General features: G+C 50.0%; 1 protein-coding gene across 2 annotated transcripts in view; it reads left to right on the top strand.

Moving 5' to 3' along the window:
* Nucleotides 1–24,063, top strand: part of MYH9 (myosin heavy chain 9) — a 105,064-nt gene that overhangs the window by 22,498 nt on the left and 58,503 nt on the right. For both annotated transcript variants that reach the window (XM_055252930.2, XM_055252929.2), the window contains exons 2-3: nt 15,921–16,272; nt 23,865–24,021. In XM_055252930.2, the coding sequence (XP_055108905.1) occupies nt 15,940–16,272; nt 23,865–24,021 (490 nt within the window). In that variant the 5' untranslated portion in view covers nt 15,921–15,939. The remainder of the gene's footprint in view (nt 1–15,920; nt 16,273–23,864; nt 24,022–24,063) is intronic.

The following is a 24,063-nucleotide window of genomic DNA, read 5'->3' as shown; positions in this document are numbered from 1 at the left end:
AAAAAGGCTGGGTGCGGTGGCTCATGCCTGTAATCCCAGCACTTTGGAAGGCTGAGGCGGGCAAATCACTTGAGGTCAGGGGTTCGAGACTAGCCTGGCCAACATGGTGAAACTCCGTCTCTACTAAAAATACAAAAATTAGCTGGGTACAGTGGCGCATGCCTGTAATGCCAGCTACTTGGGAGGCTGAGGCAGGAGAATTGCTTGAACCCAGGAGGTGGAGGTTGCAGTGAGCTAGGATTGTGCCACTGCACTCCAGCCTGGGCGACAGTGAGGCTCCGTCTCAAAAATAAAAATAAAAATAAAAATTTTAGCTTAAGATAAATGTTGGGGTCCCAAGGATGAGATGCCCTGGTGCCTCTGGCAGCCCTGACTTAGGGTGGTTCCTGCCTCCAGGCCCGAGCTGAGCTGCATGTTCAGCCAGGGCTGGAAAGGGAGCCCCTTGCCAGATCAGACTCTTTAACTAAACGGCTTAACAAAATTCTGGGAAATGAGCTACATTCCTGGGGTGTAATAAATCATGTTGAGTTGGGTTAGGCAGGATGTGACTTCAAACCCTCGAAGTGGGCTGTGTGAGGGCAGCGTCTGTGATTGACTCATTATGAGCTCAGTGGCGACACAGGCTGTCTTGAGAGGAGGCAAAGATCATGGGGGAGGGGCTGGTGTGCGGGGCTGCCCCGCGCCCAGCTCTGGGAGCTTATTTTGTCCTCACAGTGGCACTGTGAGTTAGACGATACTCCGATCCAATGCAGAAGAAGGGGCTGGTGGGGTGGGGGTAGGGGCTGTCAGCTAGACCCACTGGGGCTCCTTGTAGCTGTCCGTGGGGGTAGCTGGGATCAGCTCCATTTTACAGGTGGAGAAACTGAGGCTTGGGGCCCGAGTCAAGCTGGCAAAGTTTGTTCTGTTAGTTAAGTGGTGGCTCTGGCATTCCACAGGCAGCCTGTCTACCTCCTGGCTGCGTCTCGTCCTCAGATGTCTTCTGTGAAGGCTGTAAGTGAATAATCACCATGAGCAGGTCCCTCTCCTTTTGAAGCCCATGATCAGAGTCCACTGCAATGACCGCTTGATCAATGCAGGGAGATTGTTGCTGACTCCTGGCCAGTGATGTGTCTCTTGGAAACAAAATAAAAATTAGTGTACGGCAGATATAGTTATCAGTGAGGCAGAGGGTGGGGCGGAGGGTGAGGACCCTGGATGGCCACAGAGAAGCTATGGCCTGTTGTGGGTGGCCCTTGCTATCTGTCCTGCTAAGGGGAGACATGAGCCACACCATAGTCATGTGGACTTATTTGGACAATAAGATAGAAGATGATTGGGCTTAACATTAAGAATGGGTGTCGCAGATTTGACTGGAGTTGGTCCCTGGAGTCTGGACCTTTGGGAAGATGGGAACCTCTCCCATGACTTTAGTTCAGCCCCTCCCATATGTGGGGCACTGGGGATGCAGTGGTGACCCGATCTCTGCCTTGGAGCCCTCAGCCCCGCAGGACTAGAGGTGAGATGGCTACTGGGTGAAAGTGGCTTCTCATTCATTCGCTTTTTTTGTGTTATTTAAATAATCACTCAGAGGAGAACAAGCTGCTGAAAGCCTGACGGGTTCTAGGCTGAGCGACCTTCAAAAGTGGCCTTCTGTTTCTGGTCTCCGGTTGCACTTCTCAGCAGTCGTGATGTGGACTCAGAAAGCCCTCATGCTGCACTTTCCCACTGAGACGGTGGCCATATAATTACATCTTCTGAGTATGGTTATTTTTCTGCATTGGGTTTCAGCAAACTGTGCTCACATGCTTGAGGAAAGAGAAACCATTCTATCAGCAGAAGCTAAGGGAAGGAATAACTTTGCTTCAGGAATCTGAAGGGTTCAAGTTCCCCCTCCTGGGGGTGTGGGAAGCCTCCAGCCAGCTGGGGAGATACCATCTGCAGGGGGACATGCTTGGTGTGCTTGGTGAACCCAACCAAACCCTTCCCCTCTCAGCCGCTTCCAACCTGGGGGTGAGTCAGAGGGGATCATCTGCCCCTCACTATTTAGGAGGGGACGTCCCCACCATACCTAAAACAATTTGCTTTTCTTTGCAGTTTCTCCTGGGTGGCTGAGATAAAGCTCGTTATTGAGTAGGTAAGGCGCAGGTGTGATGTCACTGTGCAAATATTAAACCAATTAAAAGCAAAGCCAAGGATCCAGTGTAGATGACTTATCTGTAGATCCAGCCCTAGGTCTGTCTGCCTGGCCTCTTAACATGGGGCAAAAGCTGCTTAACCTATTGTTTCCTCCTCTCCTTCCTTCTTTCCCTCCTTTCTCCCTCCCTCCCTCTGTCTCTCCCTCCAGCTACCCTTGGAGTCGTCATTCTCTTGGACTGCCAGGTTCCCAGAAAGTACTTGCAAGCATTTTGAACAGTTCAGTTATTTTCAACAAGCACTGATGCTCTCTCTGCAGCACCTTGGGCAAGAGCAAGAGGGGTAGGGAGACAGTCCCTGCCTCTAGAGAGTTCTAAGAGACAGTGGAGGACACAGGCAATGAAGCCATGGTTCTGGTATAAGGCAGATTGCGCTGGGCCTGTCGGGGAGGAGGGAGAAGGATGAGTAATTCATACTAGGGTAATTCATACTATGAGTAATTCATACTAGGAGAGGCTGCCTGGGGGAGATGGCATGTCCACTTGGTTTTGGGGACCCTCAGTCTGTGGAGAATTGGGGAGATGGGCCCTCCAGCTTTTCTCTGGGTGAAAGCTGAAGCAAAGGCTGCTCTGGGGAGTGTGCTCTGGTGACTGGAATGGAGGGTTCTAACAGTGGACAAGAGAGGTGTGGCTGGAAAGATGGTTGAGAGGCACTGGTGGAAGGCATTGGGGTGGGGTTATAAAGGCTGTGGGGGGCACACTTCTATCCATGCTGGGCGGGCTGTCATTCTGGGGTGATGGCAGGGCTGGCCTCAAACTTTTGCTGCTTTCTGCCCTGGCTCACTGGTTGATTGATTTATTCATTAAGAAATGGTTTCAGGCTGGGTGTAGTGGCTCATGCCTGTAATCCCAGCGCTTTGAGAGGCTGAGGCAGGTGGATCACTTGAGGTCAGGAGTTCAAGACCATCCTGGCCAACATGGTGAAACCCCATCTCTACTAAAATACAAAAATTATCTGAGTGCACTGGCACACGCCTGTAGTCCCAGCTGAGACGGGAAAATCACTTGAATCCAGGAGGCAGAGGTTGCAGTGAGCCAAGATCGTGCCACTGTACTGCAGCCTGGGCAACAGAGTGACTCAGAAATGGTTTCTGTGCTGAGGACCCCAAGCCATGTCTCTGTGGTCCTGAAGTTGGTATCTTAATGGAGGACACCCCATTGGACACTTTATTGTGTAGTCCGTGTGACACGTGCCGCATGAGATCTGTGCCCAAGATGCTCTGGAAACACTGGCCCTGGAGCTCCTGGGATTGCTCAGTCACTTCTCACTGTCGTAGGACGGTGATTCCAGGACTCTCCTCGAGCCAGGCTCTATGGAGTAGGAGATCAGAGGGTAAAGTCTGTGGTTGCACTTGTCCCTCTCGTGTCATTTAATCACTCTCCACCTAGCCTGGTCAGGGAACTGTCTTTTCTTCTCTTAGATCGGAAGCTCCCTCCTTGCAAGTCCCCAGTATTTTCCAACCACTGACTTCTCACTGCCCCCTCCCTGCAGGTAAGGGAGGATGATTTCTGTTTTTTTTTTATTTTTTATTTTTGAGGCAGAGTCTGGCTGTGTCCCCCAGGCTGGAGTGCAGTGGTGGAATCTCGGCTCACTGCAACCTCTGCCTCCTGGGTTCAAGCAATTCGTGGCCTCAGCCTCCCAGGTAGCTGGGATTACAGGTACACACCACCACGCCCGACTAATTTTTGTATTTTTAGTAGAGACGGGAGTTTCACCATGTTGGCCAGGCTGGTCGTGAACTCCTGACCTTGTGATCCACCTGCCTTGCCCTCCCAAAGTGCTGGGATTATAGGCTTGAGCCACCGTGCACCCCCAGCCAATTACTTTAAAATACAAATCTGATGTCACCTCTGCTCCTCCCCAACTATCCCTAGAATAAAGTCCACATTCCTAAGTGGCTGATAAGATCCTGGGTTAGCTGCCCCAGTTTATCCCCTCCAGCCTGTCCCAAGCTATTGCCCCCACCCCTTCCCATGCAGGAGGAGGGAATCTATGTACCACATTCTGGTATCTGGTGTCATTTTTTTTTTAAAAGAAATTGTTCATTTAATTTTTAAGTTGACAAAAATTGTTTATATCCATCGTGTACAACATGATTTGAAATACTGGTGTTTTTGATAGCCTGAGTTTCCTTGGGTGCCAGGCAAAGTGAAAGTGACCACAGGCCCTCCCTTGGACAGGCAAATGCCGTCATCTTTCAGTGTTCCCTGGACTTTCAGCAGTCACCTGAGCCCCCCTCCATGCCTGCTTCGAGGAGGCAAAGGCAGAGCCTGCAGATGGGGCAGGCTCTGGGGTCTGGGCACTAAGTTCCTCTCTGGTTTTCTTATCTGCTAAGCATCAACACAGGCTTGGGTTGGAATATTGCTAATGGAAACAAGTTCCAGCTTCTTCTATAAGCAAACAACATTCCTGAGGTGGGAAGGGGCCCACCCGCAGTCCTCAGCTCCTACCTCCTGGGCCCTGGGCAGCTGGGAGGAGCCCCCCACTCCTTGTTAGCCTAGGGAGAGTGAGGGCCTAGGTCGAGGCTGCTGTAGGTTATTAGCCCTGGGTGACAGAGGAGCCACTTTGCTGACCCACCCTGTAGATAACTGCTCTAACAGCCCTGGTGTGTATTGCAGAGAGTGGCCTTGTGCATTCCTGTGTGCAGATAGGATATCTTGCAGGTGGGAAAGCCGAGGCCTGGGTGGTGCCTGCAGGATTGCACAGCTGGTCAGCACCTCACCAGACTCAAATCCAGCTCTTCTGCCACATGCTTTGTGCCCATCTCACCAGACCAGCATTTTCCAGACTAGCATGGAGAGAGATTTTTCCTGCAGGATATTCCTGGGATGAAGTTAAGCAGATTTATTTATTTATTTATTTATTTTATTTTATTTTATTTTATTTTTTTGAGACGGAGTCTCACACTGTTGCCCAGGTTAGAGTGCAGTGGTGTGATCTTGGCTTACTGCAAGCTCTGCCTCCCGGGTTCACGCCATTCTCCTGTCTCAGCCTCCAGGGTAGCTGGGACTGCAGGCGCCCGCCACCATGCCCTGCTAATGTTTTGTATTTTTAGTAGAGACAGGGTTTCACTGTGTTAGCCAGGATGGTCTCTATCTCCTGACCTCATGATCCACCCACCTCAGCCTCTCAAAGTGCTGGGATTACAGGCGTGAGCCACCATGCTCGGCCTAAGTTAAGCAGATTTCTTTTTGCAGGCTGCTTCCCACAACCTTTTGTGTATATTGTGATTGCAAGAGGGCCATAGGGAGGCGGCATTCCATCCTTACTTGGCCATGAAACCCTCTTCCCTCTGCAAATTGCTGTCTTTATAGTCACCGTCCCTGAGAACTGTTCTCTATGGATGGACATAGCCTGCAGAAAGAGTCACTAGACTCCTGGTAACTGATTTTCAGAGTGCCCAGGTGTCATTCCTAGGAAGAATGGGGATTAAATAGCTCAGGATCACAAGATAGAGGAGTTGGGAGGGAAATTCCTATCATGCGGTTCTCGCAGGGAACTTGAGCTACAACTCTTCTGATGTTAGGTGGTGGTGGTGTTGTTGTTTGTCCTCATTCTAAAGCTAGGAAATTGAGGTGCTAGCAGCTTCAAGGTCACAGGAATTGTGAGTAGGGGACCTGGGACTCCAACCCAGGTCTGTCTGGCCCCAAAGCCATAAACCCCATCATGGTGCATTACAAGCATTTACCTTGGGATTTGCAGAACCAGGACCTCACATGGCTGTGGTTTTTCCACTTCTGTCTCTCAATTCTGAGTTGATACCAAAGGTTGATGTTCCCAGCACCTACTTGATAGATGGAGGTATAGCATTCCAGGAGGGCACATGACCTTCTCATGGCATCCTAGCAAGAGCAGAGGCCATACCAGCCAAGATTCTTTCTGGTATGTCGGACTAATAGTAGGTGGTAGGTGCCTCTACATTAGTTAATCAGGGGGTGCTAGAAGGTTCTAGAAAACAGAGATGGTTGAACTATATGCAAAACCAGTAAATTATCTTCAGTCCTATTTCTCTTTGTAGATTGAAATCCCCAGTATGCATTCTTTCCCTTTTTGTTTTAAGGATATAAAAATTAGTCCATAAATGGTTTGGCGTTTGTAACAAATTAGGTAGCTATAACCCTCATGCGTGTGTGGTTTCAACTTGGCTCTCCTGTTACCTTCAGCTCTCCAGCCCTGTCCCTCTTTGCACAGCCACAGCCCAAGGGGATTTTCCAGCCTCTTGGGACCTTCCCTGTTAAGTCTTTCTTCCTCATTTTGGCCTTGTTTCTCATTTATTCATTCAGGACACTTTAACTGAGCACCTGCTCTGGGCCAGGCATTGTGCCAGACATTTGGAATTGAGGAATGAGACCCAATTCCTGTCCTCAAATAAAACTACAAATAATGAGTATTTAGCTGTTTGGTTATGGTGGAACAAGTACAGAGCACAGACGGGAAGGACATATATATGAAACGTCTTTTTGCTGCAAAAAGTCTTTAGAGAAGGGAATGTTTGAACTGAGATCTCAGAGAGGGTTCCTAGTACAAAGGACACTTCTCTGGCTTCTTTGAAGGCCTGGAGGCCTGAGCAGAGTGTAGTGTGAATGGGGAATTGATTATATGCCGCTGGGAACCACTGTGGCAGAAAGGAAGGGCAGGGGCAAGATGAATGGATGGGGTCCTAGAGGGTGTGCTTACCATGCAGATTTTATTCTGGAGAAGGTGTGGAGCAGTTGAACCATTTTGAACTGACCAAGTAATGTCAATAAAATAGGAAGTCATATAAATAGGAATTTGAATTTGTGAGTCATCAGGAGTTCTGTAGAAGTGGCAGGGGAGGCCAGGAGGGAGGCAGTTGGAGCAGTCCAGAAGGGAGGGCCTGTGGGCCTGGACTGGAACAGGGCACGGGCAGTGGTGTTGGCGGAGGGCTGGGGAGGAGTTTACGATGACTGTCTTGGGTGACCAGATGGATAGTGTCTCCCAGAGATGGACACCCAGAAGAGAGTATGAGTCTGGGGAGAGAAGGTGGGGGAGTTCAGGTGTGATGATGCGTCCTCTAGGTGGAGATGGCTTGTTGGTAGGTGTTTAAATATATTTATTAATATATGAAGGGGTATGGGGAAGAGCTCTGGGCGGGAAATAATCTGGCTGTCCCAGTAGTGGAAGCCATGGATTTCCTGTGTCTAATCCAGATTGATTTGCCAAAACTATTCAATAAATGGGCCTGGTGTGGTGGCTCACACCTGTAATCCCACCACTTTGGGAGGCCGAGGCAGGCGGATTGCCTGAGCTCAGGAGTTTTAGACCAGCCTGCCCAATATGGCAAAACCCCGTCTCTACTAAAATACAAAAAATTAGCCGGGTGCGGCGGTGGGCACCTGTAATCCCAGGTACTCGGGAGGCTGAGGCAGGAGAATTGCTTGAACCCGGGAGGTGGAGGTTGCAGTCAGCTGAGATCACACCACTGCACTCCAGCCTGGGTGACAGAGACTGTCTCAAAAAAAAAAAAAAAAACCAAAAAACAAAAAATTAGCGTTTGATGGGATTCCCAGGGTGGGGTGAGCTGGCACAGCTGTGTCAACAACTTCCACCCCCAACCTCCAAAATGTGGCGGGCTCCCGCTTGTCTTCCGTTAATCATCTGGACCCTTTGATGCTGGTGACTTTGCTTATGAGTCGCAGGCTGGCTGCCGTGTTGGAGGTTCTGAAGGTGCTTCTTGCCTGCCTGGGGAGGCACATCAGTCTTTTCTGCCCAGTTGATTGGTTTACTTTTAAATTGGGTATTCAGGATCTTTAAAGCACAGTCCAGCAGGAGAATCTAGGTCAGATCTCTTAGAATACAGTATGTTACAAGGGGCTGTCATTCCTTGGTGACAATGCCATCTATAGTGGCCATTTTTATGGGGTCCTGGGAATCCTTTTGCCCTGAGGATTTCTGTTTTGTTAAGGAGATTTGGCCCATGCACTTCAGAGATGGGGGAGGATGATGACTGAGAGGTCTGGCTTCATAGTGCTGCGTTTGCTCATACGAACCCCTTCAATCAGTGGGCTCAACTGGGCGTGATTTGTCTTCCCCCGCAACCCCCAATTTCCACCTTTGGTGACGTCTGGAGACATATTTGGTTGTCACAACTGGGGACAGGGTGTGACTGGCATCTAGTGGGTAGAGGCCAGGGGTGCTGCTCTGCTGCTGAATACCCCACAAGGCACAGGATAGCCCCACCACAAAGGATTCTCTGGCCCCAGATAGCCATAGTGCCGTAGCATCGTTTTGTATGTGGTTATTAAGGGACCATACCTTCTTTCTGTATGTTGGCTCTTGCTTTTCTCCCTCGGCCCGAAATACTTTTCCACCATCTCTTCCCTTCCCTGCCAATATTCTACCCATCTTCCAGGACCCAGTTTAAATGTCACATCCTCCACGACACTCTCGATTGAGTGTCCAAGGAAGTGTCCCTTTCTCTTTGTTCCCACGGCAAGTTGCATGTTCCTCTCCTCTTCTTCATTGAGTCTGTGGTGGAGCTGGTTGTTGACGTGGGTCTTCCTCTCTGCATGAATGTTCCACTATGGTAGGTGTCCTGTCTCATTGTTATGTGCATTTAAGGAATACATGCTGCATTAAGCAGCCCTGCGAGGCAGGAAGGCAGCATAAAATATTATCTGTATTTACAGTTGAGGCCAGAGAGGTGGCACCGGCCCAAGGCCACACAGCAAGGAGTTTCTGCATTCATCCACATGGCAGATCTGTCTAGCGGGTGCTTACTGCGTTTGGGTGTTGGATTCAGCAGTGAACAGGACAGAAGGAAGCCCAGGAGCTTGCTTTCTGTCTACTGTACCACACTGCCCAGGTGGACACTCCACCTAGTCACCTAGGTGCATGTCCGTCCTGCCGCATGACCTCATTAGAAACCCCCTGAGATCTTTAAGCCTTTGTCATGATTTTTTTGCATGTGGATTCTCTATGTATTAGTTGATTGAATAAGTGAATCAAATGAGCTTGAAAAACTCTACATTATTATAGCAGCTGCTTTCAAAGAATCTTTTTTTTTGAGATGGAGTCTCACTCTGTTGCCCAGGCTGGAGTGCAGTGGCACGATCTTGGCTCACTGCAACCTCTGCCTCCTGGGTTCAAGCGATTCTTGTGCCTCAGCCTCCCTAGTAGCTGGGATTACAGGCACACGCCACCACGCCCGGCTAAGTTTTGTATTTTAAGTAGAGACAGGGTTTCACTGTTTTGGCCAGGCTGGTCTCAAACTCCTGACCTCAGGTGATCCACTCGCCTCAGCCTCCCAAAGTGCAGGGATTACAGGCGTGAGCCACCACGCTTGGCCCAAAGAATCTTTCTTAACAATGGAAGCCAGCTACGTTGATAGTTTTATTTAACTCAAAACCAACGGCTGCAAGTAGAAAGAGAAAGGACATGTTCACCTGTGTTCTCCAGGATGGGGGTGGGGATGGAAAAAAACAAACAAACAGAGGGGCTGCTTGCATACATCAGTGGTGAGGCTGGAATAGGGCTTCCAGTGTCTGGGCTGAGGCTGCTGGGGTGTCTGAACTGAAGCCTTGGCGTGCCCAAGGCCATTGGAGATTGGTTAGGTCAACTCCTGGCAGACTGGGCACAGAGAACTCAAATGGCTCACCCAAGGTCACACTCCCACCTTCTTTCTTACTTTTAGCACCCAGCGATTTAGGTTGGAAGGATGGAGTCCCTTGTGCAAGCCAGCATGGGGAGATGGGGTTTACAGCTTTGAGGTGGCATTATCAATGTCTGCTTAATTAATAAGGGGGGTTCTCTGTTTGTTTGCTTCTTGTAGCTCCCTTGACCTCACCAGGAAGGCAGCTAAGGGGGAAATGGAGCAGGGCATTGAAGCCACACGGGGCTGAGTCTGACTCTAGGTTTTGTGCCTTGTCTGAGCCCCATTTCCCCCACCTGTAAAATGAGTATGTATGTGCCTCATGAAATTATTGCAAGGATTGAGTGAGAACACACAGCGCTTACTAGCAGGCCCTCGGTCTATGCAGTTTTATGGTGCAGGTGATGACTTGGACACTCCCAGCCTAGAACTTGGCCCACGGAAAGGTTTACATCAGCCCTCGTTGTCTGGGAGTGGAAATGCTCTCAACGTTTCGACCAAAGATCTGAGAGTAGAATAAATTCTGTCTTTAAGGTGCTAGCTGTTCATTTTCCAGACAAACCCACAAATAAGTAAAAAGAGAAACGGAGGGAGGGAGGGAGAGGATTCTCTGGGAAAACAGGGAGAAATAAAAGATCCATATGGATGTTTGCGGGGAAGGGGAGAAGGCAAATAATTGAGGCATTACATTTTGGGTTGAAAGAAGATGTTTTTGGTCAACCTATTTACTTTCAGTTTCATCATTTCCTGAGAGTCCTAATTTAGCCTCTGGTTGTGTCCCGCTCGATTATGGCCTAAAAAGGCAACTGCTTGGGTTTCTTGGAGTTGGACTGGCACCCGCAGGAAGCCGGCGGGAAGGAAAGCGCTGGGGGATGGCCTCAGCCTGATCCAATCTCATCTCCAGGGGCGAGAGCTGCTTGCTTCCTTCTGAACCTCTTGCTGGCCTGCCCATTCCCACAGGAGCTCGGGACTTTCTGAGCCATGGAGATCTTTCGTGTGTGTGTGTGTGTGTGTGTGTGTGTGTGAGTGTGTGTGTGTTTAAGTGGTAGATGATGCTGATTGGTTGCTTTCACATGTACATCCTGCTCAAATGGCAGTGCATGTCGATTCAGCCCATTTGGAAAACAATTGGATGGGACATCCCAGGACTGTAGAAATGTTTGTATGTTCTTTGCTCCCATAACTCCACTTCTGGGAATGTATCTCAAGGTGGTAGTACACTAGGGCCGGGCGCGGTGGCTCACGCCTGTAAGCCCAGCACTTTGGGAGGCCGAGGAAGGCAGATCACCTGAGGTCAGGAGTTTGAGACCAGCCTGACCAACATGGTGAAACCCCATTTCTACTAAAACTACAAAAATTACCTGGGTATGGTGGCGGATGCCTGTAATACCAGCTACTCGGGAGGCTGAGGTGGGAGAATCGTTTGAACCCGGGAGGCGGAGGTTGCAGTGAGCTGAGATCGTGCCATTGCACTCTAGCCTGGGTGACAGAGCAAGACTTCATCTCAGAAAACAAAAACCAAGCAAAATCCTAGCCCTACAGGAAAATAGTCATAGTAAGTAAGGAAAATACAAAATCTGAAACTCTGTCCTCTGCATGATAGTTAAAAATCAAGTGTTTCTATGAACCAGGTCCAGAAAGGACCACGAAAAGAAAGAGAAAACTGATTTTGCAAGCGGGGAGGGATGATGGGGGGAGTTCAAAAACTTTTATATTATGGGCAGTTTTAAAAAGTTTCTTCCGGGCATGGTGGCTCATGCCTGTAATCCCAGCACTTTGGGAGTCCAAGGCGGGCAGATCACCTGAGGTCAAGAGTTCAAGACCAGCCTGACCTAAAACCCCATCTCTACTAAAAATACAAAAATTAGCCGGCTGTGGTGGCGGGCGCCTGGAGTCCCAGCTACTTGGGAGGCTGAGACAGGAGAATTGCTTGAACCTGGGAGGTGGAGGTTGCAGTGAGCTGAGATCTCGCCGTTGCACTCCAGCCTGGGCAACAGAGCGAGACTCTGTCTCAAAAAAAAAGTTTCAAAGAGGCCGTTTAACAGCCCCAGGACAGAGTAGGGAGGAGTGGCTGCATGCTGGCTGCTGTGTTTGATAGGCTGCCTCCCAGGTATCCCGCTGTCGTGCCCCTTATTGAATTTTTAGCAGCTTTTCACTATCCCCCATTCATAAATGAGGCATATGGATTATAGATAAGGTGGTTTAACCCACATGCATCCTGGAGAGGTCTGAGTATTAACCTGACTGAACACAGTTATACACACACATGAAAACACACACAAACACACGCCCCCAGGGGCACAGGATACAGGTGGAAACAGCAGCTCTGCTGCAGCCCTGTGGCCCCCCATCATTGAATGTGGTTATCCTGCCCAGGTGGGCGAGGGGGCTTTCATAGAAACTCCACTGTTTATCCTGACCTTTGCGGCTCTCCCTGCTGGTCTAACCCGTGTATTGATCTTGGCGCTGCTGCTAACCCATGTCATTCTAGCAGAGTTGCGGAAACCAAATAGCCCTGTCCTTGGCCAGGCTGAGCAGAGCCCAGCCTTGCTTAATGAAAAGTTCTGGGAGGGAGGTGCCCAGCAAGTGGGGGCTCTGACCTTCGGCTGGAGCCTTGGTCCTTGGAGGCGGGGGTGTCCCTGGCGGGATGCATTCTCTCTTCCTCTTGCAGGAACTATGGCTTGGTGGCCAGGCCTCTGCTAGTCTTCAAGTGGACACCACTGGCCTGTGACTGTCTCCTGCCCTCCCACCAAGGCCTGAAAGTCGGGCAGGGTGAGGTTCTGAGGGCAGTTGGTTGGGTGGAATTCCTCCCTGCCAGCTGGTGTGATGTTTGTGACCCTCCAGAGCAGATTTCCAGGGCAGTCTGAGTGCCTGGGTCCTGCAGCCTGAGGGTGCCCATGGGCTGCCGAGAAGCCAGGCTACCAGATGGGTTCTTTGCTATTAGGGTTGGCATTGCTGGGGCGAAGCAGAGTTTGAGGACGGTCAGAGCTCATTCTGCCATTGCTGATGGGCTGCAAGCTTGCTGCCGACAGTAGCGGGCTGAGGGAGTAAATCTTGAGTTGTAACGTGCCTGCTTTTTGACGGGCCATGTGGTCCACACTGGGAAGGCTCACTCAGCCTTCCTGCCTACCCGATAACATCCGGCAAATATTTGTTGAACGCTCTGGAATGCATTCCTCTCCACTCCCCACATCACACTCATCTCGTGGGGACAGTTAGGGTCCAGCTCCAGTGCTGGCCTGGCTTCCGAGGGACCCCAGGCACAATTGTTCTGGGAGGAGGCCAGGCACAGGGGCCAGGTGTCCCTGGGTTAGCGTCCCACTCCATGCCTGGGCTGGGCAACTCTGGGCAAGTGACTTGCCCTTTCTGAGTCTGTTTCCTAGTTTATGAATTGGGGATGATGAGACAGTTCTTTCCCAGGATGGTTGCCAGTTAGGTGAGGTGGTGAATAAACTGAGCTTGGTGCTGGGAGGTAGTTAGTAACCGTCCCCTGCCCCTTCTGCTCTCGGTAGGAGTCTCGTGAGGGGCACCGATGTCCTCAGATGCCTTCATTGGCAGGGTCAGCAGCACACTTAGGATTTGGGGGTATGGGGTTCAAGTGACTCTCTCTGCTATTCATGGAGTTATCCTTCGTGGGTTTGGGGTCTATGAAAAGGCTGAGAACCCGCAGCCCCTGAGACCTGTGTTCTGTGATTGCTGCAAGGTCTTGAGCAGGGCAGGGACGCAATGGGGAGACTTTGGGGAGCTTGGGTGCTGGACGCTAGGGGTGCCTGTTGACTAGTTAGTGGTTAGACACATGGTAGGGAGGCAAAGAACAACTAGGATTTACCTGTCAGGGAGAAACCTTGGATTTGCTTGAATGGACTGGCCAGGGTGGAAGTGCAGACAGTTGAAAATAAGCTGGTGGTGCCCTGGGGGCTGCTTCTGGCGTAGACCCTAGACCTCAGACCCGCAGCAAAGACGAGGGGCGGCCAGGCAGTTCACAGCCACTGTTCGTGTCTTGTTTGCTCTGACTCACTCTGAGCCCGGCCTGCTCTCAGGGTGGTCCTTGCAGAGTGGATGTGCCCCCTGGCCCCCACAAGGGTCTGTGGGGTTTGCTTGTGTTGGGAATGTCAACAGAGCCACCGGTCGGGGAACCTGGTGACACTGCCAAGCTCTGTTCCTGGGACTTGTGTCCCTCCTGGCAAAAGGGGGCCAGCAAAAAGGTTTTTTCCTGGAAAACAGCCCCTCCTGGAGTGAGTTCAGGGGAGCCCCTCGGCCTTGACTGAAAACCACTAATGAGCCCAGATGAAAAGTTCTGGGCAGCCTAGACTTTTCCCTTTGTTCTTTCCCTCCCATGCCCCCAGCCTCCTTGGGATCCAAGTCCCTCTTGGAATCTGGAAGCACGAAAGCCCATGGTGTTCTGTATTTGGATCTAGGGACTTCCTGGATTGCAGGGGCCTGAGGGGAGGGGGCTTGATCTCACAGAGGGAAAAAAACCTTCCTGATCTTCCTTGATTTCCCAGCGGGAGCTGGGCAGTGAGCTTCTGGGCTGCCTCCTCTGGTGGCCACAAGCTGAGTCTGTTTTACACTAGAGTAGTCACCTCAGGTGATCCCAGCCTGCGCCTCTGAGCAGGAATAATGATGGTATTAGCCGTGGAAAGGCCACAGGACTGGATGACTATGGAGAAGCCCCTTACATCCAGGGAGCTTGTTTCCTCATCTGTAAATTGGTGGTAATAATATATACCTTACCTGGTTTACAGAGTTGTTACGACAAAGACCTTTCGAGATAGCGAAATATGTGTGAAAACATTTCATAAACTATAAAACCATACAGATATATAAGGCATTATTATTTTATGTCTTTTTTTTGAGACGGAGTTTTGCTCTTATTGCCCAGGCTGGAGTGCCATGGCACAATCTCGGCTCACCACAACCTCCGCCTCCTGGGTTCAAGTGATTCTCCTGCCTCGGCCTCCTGAGCAGCTAGGATTGCAGGCATGCACCACCATGCCGGGCTAATTTTGTATTTTTAGTAGAGGCGGGGTTTCTCCATGTTGGTCAGGCTGGTCTCAAACTCCTGACCTCAGGTGATCCGCCCGCCTCGGCCTCCCAAAGTGCTAGGATTACAGGCCTGAGCTGGCGTCCCCGGCCTATTTTATATCTTCATTTTGCAAATGAGTTTTGAAAAAAGCAAACACACATGAACTTAAGTTCTCTTGGCCCATGAATTGTGAGGGTCACTTTTGACCTTAGTGTCCCCAAAGGGAAGCACTCTTAGCATTTTCCATGTTTCTTGGAACCTGGCGTCTTTTCTCTTTGCTTTTTCTGGGCTGTATTATCAAGATGGAATTAAAATCTGGTGGCAACATGTATTGATGTTTTATTTTCTTCTCTTGTCTTGGTTGACTTCATGAACTAATAACAAGTTGTTTAAACTGGAAACTTCCACTGTGTGGGGTTGTAGTCAGTTGTGTTTTTTGGCTGATTAGAAACCTGTTTTTGTTGGAAATCCTCCTAAACTGTGTGGCTACTTTGCTACCTTTGTATCTGTAGCATAGCGACTTGAATAGCATCTGTCTTTGAGACTCTTGTTATGTTCATTTGGCACAATAGTTTTCTTGATTGTGTATTGACCCTAGGGCGATACACCTTACCATTAGTTGCTAACAAAATCCCTGCTATCACCTTGTTTTTCTGTTGCCCAGGCTGGAGTGCAGTGGTGTGAGCTGGCTTACTGCAACCTCCGCCTCCTGGGTTCAAGTGATTCTCCTGCCTCAGCCTCCCGAGTAGCTAGGATGACAGGTGTGCACCACCACGCGTGGTTAATTTTTTTATTTTTAGTAGAGACGGGGTTTCACCAGGTTGGCCAGGCTGGTCTTGAACTCCTGACCTCAGGTGATCCGCCTGCCTTGGCCTCCCAAAGTGCTGGGATTACAGGCATGAGCCACTGTCCTGAGCCCAGCTTGTTTTTTCAGTGATGTATATCTTTATCACAAAAGCGTGGAGCAAGAAAATTGTGCAGCCTGGTTATATAGAGTTTTACTGCGTCTTAATCCTATACAGTTTGCAAAGAGAAGAGGTGTGAGCATGAGTGATCTTGTGTGGCTGACGTAGTTGTATGTAATGTGTTGCCTTTTTCTTCCCCCCTTAGGTCCTGGCTATAAGTCACCATGGCACAGCAAGCTGCCGATAAGTATCTCTATGTGGATAAAAACTTCATCAATAACCCGCTGGCCCAGGCCGACTGGGCTGCCAAGAAGCTGGTATGGGTGCCTTCCGACAAGAGTGGCTTCGAGCCAGCCAGCCTCAAGGAGGAGGTGGGCGAAGAGGCCATCGTGGAGCTGGTGGAGAACGGGAAGAAGGTGAAGGTGAACAAGGATGACATCCAGAAGATGAATCCGCCCAAGTTCTCCAAGGTGGAGGACATGGCAGAGCTCACGTGCCTCAACGAAGCCTCGGTGCTGCACAACCTCAAGGAGCGTTACTACTCAGGGCTTATCTACGTAAGTGGCTGCTGTGGCACCCCGCAGGATAGGTCTGAGGGCTCCGAGGTGGGGGCGGGCCAGGTCTTCCCATCACCCTCACGTGCCTGGGCCCTGGCTCTCTGTTTGAGAGGGGGGCTTGAAGGAGTGCTGGAGCGACATCCTTGAACTTTGACATCTGAACATCCTAGTGGGATGTTCTTACAGCATTATTCTGTTCCCTTTGCAGCCAAAAACAAAACAGGAAGCCTGTTTTAGAACATATGTAGGGAGAAGAACATGGCCCTGTCTGAGGGATGCCCACCCACTGGCCTTCATCCTCAAGTTTTGGTGGAGATATGAAGGTTCAGGTCAATGTTGTAGATTCCTTCTTTTTTAATTTTTTTTTTTTTTTTTTTTTTTTTGAGACGGAGTCTTGCTCTGTTGCCCATGCTGGAGTGCAGTGGTGTGATCTTGGCTCACTGTAACCTCTGTCTCCCGGGTTCAAACGATTTTCCTGCCTCAGCCTCCTGAGTAGCTGGGATTATAGGCACCTGCCATAATGCCTGGCTAATTTTTGTATTTTTGGTAGAGACGGGGTTTCACCCTGTTGGCCAGGCTGGTCTTGAATGCCTGACCTCAGGTAATCCACCTGCCTCGGCCTCCCAAAGTGCTGGCATTACAGGTGCAAGCCACTGCACCTGGCCTCTTTTTTAAAATTTTAATTATTTTTAATAATATCTTTAAAAAATATTCTTTTTTAACATTTTATTTTTAAAATATCTTTTAAAATTGTTTAAAATAAAATATCTTAATTATTTAAAATATTTTTAAAAATATCTTTTAAGGCCGGGTGCTGTGGCTCACGCTTGTAATCCCAGCACTTTGGGAGGCCGAGGCGGGCGGATCACGAGGTCAGGAGATCGAGACCACGGTGAAACCCCGTCTCTACTAAAAATACAAAAAAATTAGCCGGGCGTGGTGGCGGGTGCCTGTAGTCCCAGCTCCTCGGAGAGGCTGAGGTGGGAGAATGGCGTGAACCCGGGAGGCGGAGCTTGCAGTGAGCCGAGACTGCGCCACTGCCCTCCAGCCTGGGCGACAGAGCGAGACTCCGTCTCAAAAAAAAAAAAAAAAAAAAAAAAAATCTTTTAAAATAAAATATTTTAAAAGATATTTTAAAAAATATTTTTATCTCTTTTGATTTCTTTCCAATAAGCCTTTTGCACTTTAAAAATGTAGATTCCTTCTAAAGTAGGGAGTGCCAGTTCCTGGTTTCCTGCTTTGTTCCTCTTGCGTCACTGGATCTCCTCTCCCTTCACCATTTGCTCCAAGCCCATTTTTGGTATCTCTGCCATCTTACCTTTTTTTTTTTTTTTTTTTTTGAGACAGGGTCTTTTTTAATTGGCCAGTCTGGTCTCGAACTCCTGACCTCATGATCCGCCCACCTCAGCCTCCCAAAGTAGCTCTGTGCCCAGACTGGAGTGCAGTGGCATGATCACAGCTCACTGCAGCTTCAAACTCTTAGGGTCAAGCGATCCTCCCACCTTAGCCTCTCTGGTGGCTGGGACTACAGGCCTGTGCCACCACGCCTGGCTAATTTTTAATATTTTTATTAGAGACAGAGTCTCATTATGTTGCCTAGGGCTGGTCTCGAACTCCTGAGCGCAAGTGATTCTCCTGCTTGGGCCTCCCAAAGTGCTGGGATTACAGGGGTGAGCCACTGTGCCCGGCCCATCTTGTTCTTTACGGATGCTTGTTGGTGTGGCTTACTTCCCTAGGGAGTGTGCTTTGAGCAGAGGTGAGCCACCAAGAGTAAGACTTGCTCCAGGACTCTGTCCAGCACTTTAGTGCTGGTCCCTGGCCAGGCTTGACCAAGGGGAAGTGTACTGAGGGTCCAGAGAGCAGCATGTGCAAAGGGCCAGCACATGCAGCAGATCAGGGGCATCATTTTCTTTCTTCTGGCAAGAAAGAAAATGCAGAAACACAGCCCATCACCAAGTTAGGAGACAGGGAGATGAGCATTTATGCATCCCGGAGCCAACGGGCTCTGGGATCACAAAGTCCTGTCCAATATCAACCCCAAATTCCTCTGTTCAACTCAAAGATATTTCCTTCTGGTTTTGTCCCCAGTGGGAAAGAAATATCTGCTTGTTATTATTCCTAAAATAGCTCTTTATTTCTTTATGCTGCTCTAGCCACCTTGAACTTTGGGCTGAATAAAACAGTCCTCAAAATGTTTTTGACCTAGTGGAAAAAAGCCATGAAGAGGTTATTATAGGCTAGGCCTGGTGGTGTATGCCTGCAATCCCAGGACCCTGGGAGGCCAAGACGAGAGGATTGCTTGAGCTCAGGAGTTTGAGACCAATCTGGGCAACATGATGAAACCCCATCTCTACAAAAAATAAAAAAAATTAGCTGGGCATAGTGTGGCGTGCCTATAGTCCCAGCTACTTGTTGGAGGCAGAGGTGGGAGGATCACTTGAGCCTGGGGGGTCAGGGGTGCAGTCAGCCGAGATTGCACCACTGCACTCCAGCCTGGGCGAGAGAGTGAGACCCTGTCTCAAATAAAAAAAAGAAAAAAGATTATTATGACCTTCCCACTTTACAGATGGGAAGACCAACTTTCAGACTGAGGGATTTTGCTCATGATCACATATGTAATAAAAGCAGGTGGTGGCAGGCTCATTCTGTTACAGAGACAGCAACTCTCAAAGGGTCAGCTGTTTAATTTTCTGTATGATTTCAGACAGACTTAAGCACATTTCTACGAGGTAGACTCATGCTTCTGAGTGCCCTGCAATGTGCTAAAGCCTTCAGTGGAGCCATGGGCCATTTTATTTGCCCGGAATTCCTGACTAGGACTGCATTTCCTTGTTGATTGCTAAGTAAGTCTGTGACCACGAGGTCTTTGTTTTCTGCCATCGATGCCCACCCTTTGGGGATGAACCTGGCTCATCAAAGACCTATCAACAAGTAGATATGTGGAACAGTCTCCTTTACAACCCAATCTTCTTTTTTTTTTTTTGAGATGGAGTCTCACTTTGTCGCCCAGGCTGGAGTGCAGTGGTGTGGTGCCATCTTGGCTCATTGCAACCTCTGCCTCCCGGGTTCAAGCGATTCTCCTGCCTCAGCCTCCTGAGTAGCTGCGACTACAGGTGCCCACCAGCACGCCCGGCTAATTTTTGTATTTTTAGTAGAGACGGGGTTTCACCATATTGGCCAGGCTGGTCTCGAATTCCTGACCTCATGATCCGCCCACCTTGGCCTCCCAAAGTGCTGGGATTACAGGCATGAGCCACCGCACCCGGCCCCAGCCCAGCTTTCTAACATGGCAGGTGGGAAGAATTGAGGCCCAGAGATAGCAAGGAACTTAAGCAGGATCACATAGCCAGGTGTTGGCCAAGCTGAGGCTGGAACTTGGGTTCTTGATTTTCAGACCTATTGTGTCTCATCTGTTACTTGGCGAGATTATCATGTGGACCAAATTAAAGGCCCCTGTCCCTAAGGAGTATTAACCACCGAAATTCAGAATTAGTGACTTGCAAATAAATGAATGGCAGACTGTGCTTTAAGGAAGCACAGTGTGTCTGTGGGGGTGACATGGGAGCCGCAGCCTCATTGTCTGGGATTGGGAGGCGCTCCTCTTGGCAGGCTTTATAGCTCATGTCACACCCACTCTGCTGTGCCACTAAGCTGAGATGGCCTCTGCTCAGTAAAGCAGAGCCCTTAAGTGCTACAGTTGGAGCCTCCAGGACCTGGTTCAAATCTCAGCTCTGCCCCTTACTGGCCGTGAGACATGGCTATGTGGAGTCTCACTTCCTCATCTGCGAGGATTCTATGGGAACTTTTTTTTTTTTTTTTTTTGAGACGGAGTCTTGCCCTGTCGCCCAGGCTGGAGTGCAGTGGCTCGATCTCGGCTCACTGCAACCTCTGCCTCTCAGGTTCACGCCATTCTCCTGCCTCAGCCTCCTGAGTAGCTGGGACTAGAGGCACCCACTACCACACCCGGCTAATTTTTTGTATTTTTAGTGGAGACGGGGTTTCACCGTGTTAGCCAGGATGGCCTCAATCTCCTGACCTTGTGATCCTCCCGCCTTGGCCTCCCAAAGTGCTGGGATTATAGGCGTGAGCCACCACGCCCGGCGTCCATGGGAACTTTCTAAGCACCCAGCTGGCACCTGGCTCAGGGCAAGGCCTGGGGGCCTGGACTCAGGCTGCTGATGTGCGTTACAAGTGAAAGTAACTCCTGTTTCTCTGCTTGGCTCTTTATTGGTGCCTTTTTAACTTGAGTCTCTTTTTGGGATCTGCTGGATATGAATTGAAACAAGTGGAGCACCTGAGCCTGCCTGAGCTTGCACAGGGCCTCTCCCTCCCACGAAAGGGAACCGTCATTATTCAGATACATTCAGTGTTAGTGGCTGTGTCTTTCCATTGCAAGCCACATGCAGAGGTTTTACTGTGGGTGGGCATGGTGGGTAGTGCCCACGCCTTTTCTCCAGAACTCTTTGGCTGGAGGCATTAACTCTCATTTTTGCTTCCTTGCTGTCACCTCTGGTGTGCAGTTCCTCCTGCCTCTCACCAGCCTTCTTCTAAGCATCATCACTAAGAGGCCCATTGATGGCCTCTGCAGTCATTCTAGTGGAGACCCTAGCAGGTGCAGAGCTATTAGCATGTCAGCGCCCCTGGGCAGGGCCGCCTAGGCGGGAGGTGCTGCCTCATTTATGGTCTGTCTCTCCATCAAGCTTCCAAATCATGACCTCAGGAGCCTTCGTGCAGCCTGTTTGCCCAGCATTGCGGGCGGCGTGGCTAATTCTGAGCCACAGCTGCTCTGTCTTTTTCTTCAGGGGGTGAGGCCCTGGGATGGGGGCGGATGGGCACAAAGAGCCTCTGTGGCCTGTGAATGGAGCAGCGCCGTGCCGTGGCCACGCCGCGTGGGAGCAAAGCCGCTTGCTCAATGTCTTGCCTCCATGAGCATCCAGTGAATCTCCTTCCTCCCACCTGAGCCTCAGTGCTCATTCCGCAGGGCTTAGCTCCATCATCACTGATTTGACGGGATTAGCCCAGAGAACTTTGAGCCCCCATAGACCACTCTACAGGACCATCTGCCCACCCAGCTGTCAGCAAGACTTGTCCTAATGACCCGCAGTCCCCTTCTGCTGTCAGCACCAGCTGTTTCCAAACATCTGGCTCCATGGCACTCCCTTAGTGTGTGACCACGTGTCCTTGGTTTTCCTGGGCTGGATTTCCTAGAGTGTGGGTTTTCTCAAAGTCCAGAAACAAAGCTTGATTGTTTCTGAGCTCCTGGGGTGACCTTGCTGCTCCCTGGCCTTCTGTCTTGTCCCCACTCGACATTCACGCAGAGGAAAAACCAGAACAGGCTCCCGTGTCTCTTCCTCCTGAAATGCCTGGACCCGCAGGTTGCCAATACCATGTTTACACTTCTTCAGCGCTTACCTGGTCTCTTATGAAAAGAGTAGTTGGAGGGAAAACAAGTGACTAATTATTCCAGGAAGAAAGGAAATCAAGGGCCCTGCATCCCCTTTTCCAAGCAGCCAAACACGCTTGTCCATTTCTAAGCTCAGCTGCTCTTTTTTTTTTTTTTTTTTTTTTAAAGAGACAGGGTCTGCCTCTGTCACCCAGGCTGGAGCACAGTGTTGCCATCATGGCTTACTGCAACCTCGAACTCCTGGCCTCAAGTGGTCTTCCTATCTCAGCCTCTTGAGTAGCTGGGACTACAGGTGCATGCCACCACACCCAGCTAATTTTAATTTTAATTTTTTTATTTTTTGTAGTGATGGAAACTTGCTTTATTGCCCAGGCTGGTCTCGAACTCCTGGCCTCAAGCGATCCTCTCACCCTGGCCTCCCCAAGTGCTGGAATTCCAGGTGTGAGCCCCTGTGCCTGGCCTCAGCTGTTTTAAATGCATACCATTTTGTGGTTGGTGGGGCCCTCTGGGTTCTGCCTTTAGTCTAATTGCTGCTTGGAAATTCCCTGTGCCATAGCCTTTGGCCAGTGCCTGAGAAGAGCCTTCTCTTCATGACTGGTTCCTGTGTGGACCGTGTCTTGGGGTTCAGCCACAAGATCCATCCCCAGTTTTGGAGCGACTGGAGAGGGCACAGGTGGAGGGGGCTGAGTTGACCCCATAGTGCATGCAGTCCCTCAGATGGTGGATACTTCATGAACAGTGAAGGTGCAGGCCACTTGTGATAGAGAAAACAAAAGGTTGGAAGGAGCTCGGAGAACTGGCCTCCATGACCAAGGAGGTTGGCATTGGAGACCCGAGTCTGCTCCTAGCTCTACCCAATGCCTTGTGACCTTCCATCGTCACTTCACAGAGGCAGAGCCACAGGTGATGTGGTGCGTGGAGCCCCAGCCTCACTTTGCCGGGCCCCTCAGGCCCATTTTCTTAGGAAGAGGGTACTTGGGTCACTCCAGTTGCTTAAAGAGAGTTGCTTCCCCCAACTGAGCACCTGCCACCCTGGGTGGTCTTGGGAGTCTTGTGCAGCTATTAGGAGTCTTTTTTGTTGTTGTTGTTGGGGAGAGGGATCTTGGGAGAAAAAGTAACAGGAAATTTATTAGGAAAAGAATTAGTAGTCACAAGGTAAAGTATATTTCCCGGAAGACACGGAGGTAGTCACAAGGTAAGGTGTATTTACCTGAAGACGAGGAAGGACAGATGTGTATAAACTGTTGCTGTTGGAAATGGTTCTCCTGACCTACTCAGAGCTACTCTCCAAGGCGATGCCGCATGCTGTGCTAAGTGCTTCGTTTAATCCTCATAACCACCCAATGAGGTCTAGAGCTCTGCCTGTCCCCGTTTTTCACATCGAGAAATGGAGGGGAGTAGAGGTTAAGAACCTTACCCTTGCTGAGATTTGAACTCAGGACATCTGACTCTGGGGGTCTTACTTGAACTTGATCAAGTCACACTTGGAGTATTGGGTATATTTTAGGTACCTCACATTAAGGATGTTGATTAATTGGGTTCCCCTGCAGAGAAGAAGTCTTGGAGAAAGCTCACAGGGGATGTGAAATAGTCTTAAAGTGTTTGAGGGATTTGCATGTGAATGTCTCTAGAAGATTCCAGCGAAAGAGGTGTCTGTCTGGGACCCACTATCCCACAAAAGATCTAATTGGTTTAGGACACAGTGCGTTTTTCCAGTGCTAGAAAGGTGTAAGCTTCACTGTCTCTCAGCGTCCTTCAGTGTGGAATGATTTGTGTTTCTACAGTTTGCTGTGCTGCAGCTGATCCCTTTTCTGTTTGTGCCTCTCTTATGATGACAAAGACATCTCTCATTGTCCTCGGATCTGAGTTTTGTAACTGGACTTCTGCTGTCCGCTTGGCCGCGGACCTTGCCTGGTGGATACGCACACTCACTGACCTACGAGGCTGGAGCACTCCTGCAGTGGAGAAGGAGGATCTTCACTTACAGGGCAGAAGGAGGATGCTGGTGCTCCACAGCTGCAGCAGGGCTGCGGGAGCTGGGCCACTGGGAGCGAGGGCTGTCAGGGAGTGCCTTCACATCAGGCTGACTCAGGGATCCTTTGAAGCTGCAGATATTTTGCTGCAAAGTTTGTACACTACTGAGAATCAGACTTCCTAACCCGTTCCTATTTGCCGCTCTTTTCTTTAGACCTATTCAGGCCTGTTCTGTGTGGTCATCAATCCCTACAAGAACCTGCCCATCTACTCTGAAGAGATTGTGGAAATGTACAAGGGCAAGAAGAGGCACGAGATGCCCCCTCACATCTACGCCATCACAGACACCGCCTACAGGAGTATGATGCAAGGTGGGTGACGTATTGTGAGCCCACCTGGGGCTGAGTCTTCAC

This window comes from Symphalangus syndactylus, chromosome 18 (genome assembly GCF_028878055.3).
Source record: "Symphalangus syndactylus isolate Jambi chromosome 18, NHGRI_mSymSyn1-v2.1_pri, whole genome shotgun sequence".
Lineage (NCBI taxonomy): Eukaryota > Metazoa > Chordata > Mammalia > Primates > Hylobatidae > Symphalangus > Symphalangus syndactylus.
Note: the sequence above shows the minus strand (reverse complement) of the source record. Positions and strands in the feature narration are given on the sequence as shown.